The sequence below is a fragment of the Gastrolobium bilobum genome, unplaced genomic scaffold, assembly GCF_033153095.1.
Source record: "Gastrolobium bilobum isolate Gb01-03AN ecotype WA unplaced genomic scaffold, APGP_CSIRO_Gbil_v1 utg909, whole genome shotgun sequence".
Taxonomy (NCBI): domain Eukaryota; kingdom Viridiplantae; phylum Streptophyta; class Magnoliopsida; order Fabales; family Fabaceae; genus Gastrolobium; species Gastrolobium bilobum.
In genome coordinates this window covers 1703566-1710269 of record NW_026895707.1, presented here as the reverse complement: position 1 = coordinate 1710269, position 6704 = coordinate 1703566, and the positions used below count along the sequence as shown (strand labels likewise).

At 33.9% G+C, this 6704-nt stretch overlaps 1 protein-coding gene across 1 annotated transcript; it reads right to left on the bottom strand.

Annotated features, from left to right (window-relative positions):
* Positions 1-222: 222 nt before the first annotated feature.
* Positions 223-2074, bottom strand: LOC133293345 (vacuolar protein 8-like). Its single transcript, XM_061491902.1, has one exon. It carries the CDS (start codon positions 1923-1925, stop codon positions 243-245), a length of 1683 nt encoding a protein of 560 aa, XP_061347886.1. The 5' UTR covers positions 1926-2074; the 3' UTR covers positions 223-242.
* Between the last annotated feature and the right edge of the window lie 4630 nt (positions 2075-6704).

Here is a 6704-nt window from a genome sequence, read left to right as displayed (position 1 = left end):
CCTCAAGAGCCAAACTAAAACAAAAAAAAAAAAAATGAGAGAGATACAGAGAGGCTGTCCAAAGATTAAATAGTATGTAATCTAAACATTGATTAACAGATTAACAAAGCTTTAGCATTCCACAGTTTGCACAATAAGCTAGTTGATTCATATAGACAATGAAACTACATTGATAAGGAAGAAAGTAACAAAAGAAACAGCTTACTGATACAAAAAGGCAGTTACAACTGGTAATTTTTCCTCTATTTTCTGCTAAACAAGCTTCTCAATTTCCCTCTTTCCAATCTCTCAAGTAGCTTTTTAGCTCCTGGAATGTCCATCTCTGAAAGCTTCTTCAGATACCCAATTGCTCCATATGAAATCATAAGTTTCTTACATTTCTTACTTGCAGAAAGTGATCCAAGGCAAGAAACTGCATATTTTTTTGCATTGTTCTGTGGGCTCGGATCAAGCAACTGAACCAAATTTGGCACACTTTTATCATCCTTCTTAACATCTCTGCGATTTTGGGACAGAACCATTAAGCTCGCAATTGCTTGAGCAGCAATCTCTCTTGCACTGTTTGCTTTAGCCTCAAGCATCTTCACAAGAAGAGGAATGCATCCAGCTTCACCAACCATTTTCTTCATCTCCATTGAGCTGCAAACTCGGCATATAACAGACACAGCCGCTTGTTGAGCTCCCAAGGATCCAGACTTCAGCACATGAACCAAACGGGGTATGAAACCAAGAGAAACCAAATTTTCCTCAGAAACTGATCCAACCAAATTTCTCAATGCTCCAACTGCAGATTCTTGAGGAAGTGGACCATCAAGATAAGCCAGAAGACTCTTAACACCACCTTCTGATATAACAGACCTTCTCAAATTCTCATTGCTTGCAGTGAGATTCTGCAAGCACTCAGCAGCATACTCTTTGGAACCCAACAAAATCCCACAGTTCAGGAGGTTGATCATAACCTTCACAATACCTTCTTCAGCAAGAGTCTGTCTCACCTCAGGTACAGCTGATACATTCTTCAAAGTACAAGCAGCAGCAGCTTGTGACACAGAATCACCATTTTCACAAAGCTCAATCAATGGACGAACCCCACCATGTCCAACAATTGAACGGGTTGTTTCAGCTGACATTGACAACCTTTGAAGTGACACTGTAGCCTTCTCTTTACTCAAAGTGCTACCAGATTCAACAAGTCTTATAAGAGGTGGCAGAACTCCTTCAGAAACTAGCCAGTTTTCACAGTTACCTGATTCCACAAGAGAGCATATAACAGTAACCGTTTTCTCCCTTATCCTAGGAGATGTTGCTGTAAGCAATTGAACTAAAGCAGCAACATTGCTCCTACCCAGAACAGCCAAAACATTCTTCTCATCTTCTTTCATAACATCATAGAGTTTGTCTAAAGCTTTGTGCTTTGCTTCCAAGTGACCAATCTGAAGGCGAGCAAGAAGTTCCCTTATATTGCTGTGTGTTGCAATATCTGATTCTGCCATAGGACCAGAAGCAGTTAATGGCAAAGTAGCCTCACCAAGCACACCTGTCTTGGTCAAAAGGCCACAATCCCTTAAGTTCAAATCCAGTTTCCCAGTTAATGCATCAAGATCACTCTGCATCCGAAGCTTACCCCCATACTTCTCCTTCACACAGAACTCAGCCAATTCAATGGCTTCTCTGATTGTCTTTGACACAGCCTGCAATTGCTCCTTGCAAAGAGCATTCTTTGAGAAACAAGGGTGGCTAGACAAGTCTGATAAACGTGATGGGATTTGTTCCAATTTCGATATGATCATCTTCCACCTACCAGGGAAACCTTTAACCTCTTTTGCTTTAGCAAGAGCAACAGGAACAAGTTCCTGTGCTTGCAACAACCAATCTTCTGTTGAACGTGCATCAACTGCAACCGCATCCCCACCTTCTTCCACCATGATTTCTAAATTGGTTGGCGTAGTCTAGTAAAATTGATGATCACCAAAGCTGTAGAAATTAGAATAGAAGAAAACCAAGCTCAAAGAAATGACCAAGATGCCAATTTGTAGAAAGGCAATAATGATATTAGCATAGTAAATTAAAAGGTTGTGGAGCAGTTGCAATCATAAAATCCGTAAATTATAAATTAAGACTCCTATAGAAAATTCTCATATACATACACACACCCAAAAAATATATATATATATACTAGGCCAACATCAACAACTTCGAGAATCTTATGATCACACACAAAGCTTGTTTACTGAAAGCATGACTCGACCATCAAAACTGAAGAACCTAAAGGTGCCCCACGAGACTTTCTCTTACTTTAGCAAGTGATCATTTAATGCCTTTCCGAAATTCTAAACATATATTAAAATTCTATTTGAATAAGAAAAGATAAGTTAAACTATGGTTGATGAGAATGGCTGTTGATGAAAATGAAGGAATTGGCGTGTAACGACTAACAATGCAGTCCAATTAAGAAGCCCAGTCGGTGGAAATTATTATACAAGTATAACTCATAAGGCCTAAAAGAGCCACCTCTAACCCGGTACAAATATAATAAGGGATCCCTTTCTTGGGGTATCTTGGTCATTGAAACAAACCATGAGCACGAGGGTTGGTAGATATACTATCAAAGTTAAATATATACTAAGGATTCCTGTTTCTATAATAGAGGCTGCGGAAAAGTATTTCTTAGCTGTATTTTCCATCTTTCTCCTCATAATGAGAAAGGGAAAGCCTTTTCTTCAAAGGGAAGACAAACAAGTCTCTATCTACAAGTTGTATACAACCCCCCAAGTATATCCAATGAATAATCACTTATTATTATTATTATTAAACAAAAAAAAAATTCATGAGAATTCAAAATAACAAATTTGAATAATATATACCTCAAACAACCTTGACTTGCTCAATATTTCAAAGAATTGATCCTGTTGAGAACTATCACTGTTGTTTGTTCACTGTTTCTGCAAGCCCGAAAGTTAGACAAGTATTAGAGACTCCATAACATCACGAAAGTAAAAAAAAAAACCTTTTTCAAAAACATATATATTAAAAAAGAAAAAGGTAGAAGAAAAAGAACATATTTTTTCTGTCCTGTAGAAAGAGATCAACGAAAAGAAGAGATAAGAAAACAACTTGAAGGAACAACCTTTAAGAATGAGTAACTAAGATTAGCTTAATCTTAAAACTTCATACAAACATACACTAATGTAATCTAGAAATAGTTATATAAAAGGCACCAACCATCTAAGACTTTGCTTTGAAAACTCTGCATACATCATTCAGTCTTGAAAATGCATTGCTTCCAAAGTGATAACCAAGACAATGTTGGATTTACATCAAAACCATGCCCTTCACCTTCTAGAGACAACGCCAACTAAGAATCTTCTGTATCATAATTGAGAAACTGACATGAAACGCTCCAAATTAAAGTGATGATCAAAATTTGAAGAAAACCCCTGTTATAAAGTATTGAACTTGAATTACACAAAACGACACAAGCAGTACAATACAGAAAACGTTCACACCCAGTATTCAAAAATCAAACTTCACCACTCTCTCTCTCTCTCTCTCTCTCTCTCTCTAAAATGGATGAGGATGTGTCTGTAGTGAGGGAGGAACAGAGCTTATGTCTCATATGACAAAGCTTAAAGGTCTAACACGTTTTACGATTGGACGGTTGAGATTGTGGTTAGGACAGACAACGTTACCGTTGGGATTTGTTAAAATTTGAAAATGCTAAGGTTTTTTTACGTTACCAAAGTGATGACGTGGTTGACACTGCCACGTGTAATGTGGGGACAGCACCTACTTTTCAAAGTGGCTGAAATCCCACGTGCGAAGGAGACAGATTATGAAAGATTGTGTTCAGTTCTGTTTTGAATTACATATATTTGACATCGTTCTTATCTTAAAATTACGATGATACCACTCATGTTTGGTGAAGCAAAGCATGTGATATTGTGATGTGTATGTTTTTTAGAAATGGAATATTTGATACTTAATTATAGAATCAAATGTAAAAGCTGTAAGGATAACTGTTAATTACAGAATCAATGTAAATATAAAAAGGAATCCTGGGCAGGCTATATTAACTTATTTTATTTTTAGAAAAAATTGTAATGACAATTTTGTTGGAAGGGGGCTTTGGGTTGAAATTTTTTTAATAAAAAATTAATAAAATCCGATCACCCCATCTTAAATTTGTAAACCATACAAGTTTATCAGAAGAATGCTTGTCGTTTACCAATCCTTGCGGCATATAAATATTAATTAGTATCTGTTCGCAGGGAACACCAACTTGGGTATAAGGATAAGTGTTTGGGATGGGTTGGTTGATGAATATAATCCGGTATTGGTAAGGTATCAAGTGTGGTATCGGCTCTGGTTAAATTTTAATAAATATTTATTATGTATAATTATATAATTGATTATAATTTGGTCCAGTTTAAAATTATAATTTGACTCGGGCTAAAATTTGTCAGTTGACCCTATCAAAAAATTAAAATATATTTGGTGAGAGATTTGAGTAAGTTGTATTAAGTTGTGTGTTCTATTTCCATTTATATAAAAAAATGAGTAAATATCATTTTTGATCCCTATAAAAATATTCAGTCTCCACTTTAATCCCTTACAAAAAAAAATTAATCGTCTGGTCCCTATAAAATTCAAAGTGGATCCATTTTAGTCTTTTTGAGAAATTAATGTGGGTTTTTTTTGAATTTGTGTGGGACCACAATTTCAACTAAATGAGTCCACTTTGAATTTCTTAAGGACCTCGAGAGTAATTTTTTTTGTAAAGGACTCAAGTGGGTATCGTAGTTTTGTTAGGGACTTAAAATGGTATTTACTCTAAAAAAATTAAAATATATTCAATAAAATTAAAATATATTTAATAAAATTATAATTCTTTTTTATGCTTCCTCCTCAAGTGTTTGGTATTTAATATAATATAAATAAAGAAGAAATATTTGTCATTGTAAAGACATAAAGTTATATCATTTTAAAAGAGAAATAGACACAAGAAAATATTTTTTATTTAAAATTTAAATTAAAAAAAAAAAACCACTTACTTTCTCTTCTATGATTTTCATTCCTTGTGTATATCTCTCTCTCTCAAAATGACATAACTTATATCATTTAAAATGATAAACATCAAATCTTTTAAATAAATTATGATACGAACTAACTAAAATTAAAAAAAATACACATATAATTTTTTGGCCCGGGCTCCAGATGGAGGCTGGCTCCTCCACTGGATATGACTCTCATGAATGGGTAACTTTGGGTATCGATACCTAAATGTAATGCCCATTCATTTATTGTTTCTTGTATATTTATAACAAGGGATTGTATGTGTTCATGTTTCATGATACAGATTATATCACATTGTATAGGAGATTATTTATTGTGGTTCAGGACCACCATTTTTTAGGTGGTCCCTTACTGTAAGTGGAAAGATAAAATTGGAAAAAAGAAAAAATAGCAGGGGTAAATAGGGGAAAAAAATTGATGTTGTGAAAATGAGTATAGCGTCAATATGGGTTGAGCCCGACGGGTCAACCTGTCAACCCGTCAAAATGGGCGGGTTGGGTTGAAGTTTTCAACCCATCCACCCACTTCAACCCGCCCCGCCTAGAAGTGGGTCAAAAAGGGTTCAACCCGCCGCGGGGCGGGTTGACCTGCAGGGTTATATCTTTTTTTTTACAATTAGGTAATATTTCATTTGTTATTAAATTTTTGTGATATCCAATTTTTTTTTATCTTAATACTTCCTATAAAAGATAAAGAATAAGAGTTTTATTTATGACAAATGTTATCTATATATGGAGACAAATGAATTTCTAAAGAATGTTTGACAAATATTAGTATACATTTAAGATTGAGACTGAAAAAAATTAAGAGAAGTGTGAAATAAAATAATATTAAAAATTCATAAAATATAATTTTATTTTAAATTTTAATTAATTTTTTTTTAATTGGCGAATTGCCGCCAACACGACATCCCACCATAAAACAGGATGAGTTCAATTTTCAAACTCATATTCAACGGCGGGCCAACTCGGCCCTCCCCGTTTTTGGCGGGTTAGTGGCAAGTCGGGGCGGGGTTAACCCAAATTGCCACCCCTAAAAGGGAACTCTAGATTATTGGATGGTCTTGGACCATAAAAAATATTTCCATTGTAGAGATAAAATTAATAGGGTCCACAGTTTAAATAAAATATAAAAAACAAAATAAGTAGTGGAGCTCACCAATTTTATTTTTACAACATGATATAACTTATGTCATGTAACATGATAATTATATTTCCAATTATAATAATTGTTATGAGCGATTATGAGAGGGAATTGTGGGATAAAACAGTTATCTGTATGTGATCATGGCAGTTGTTAGTGGTAGTGCCGAATAATATTGATAATGGGTTTGAGTCAAATTTTTCTTCTTTAAAATAAATTTATCTATTTATTCAATTTTCAAATTGTATACCACTCTATTTTGACATAAATTAACTAAATAAGAATGCTCCGTTCAGTCAAAAAATATCTATCAGAGATCATTAAATTAATAAAATTGACCAAATTGATATTAAATTAGTAATAAATTTGAAATTAATGTTAAAATATAAATTATTATTAAATTTATTAAAATAAATAATCTTTAAAATCATAAATAATTCTTAATTAGCTAGCGCAATCCTTGAGATCCCTATTTCATTTTTTGTTGG

Bases quoted from the DNA above. Each gene is read 5' to 3' on its own strand.
- LOC133293345 (XM_061491902.1), bottom strand. From the start codon at position 1,925: ATGGTGGAAGAAGGTGGGGATGCGGTTGCAGTTGATGCACGTTCAACA.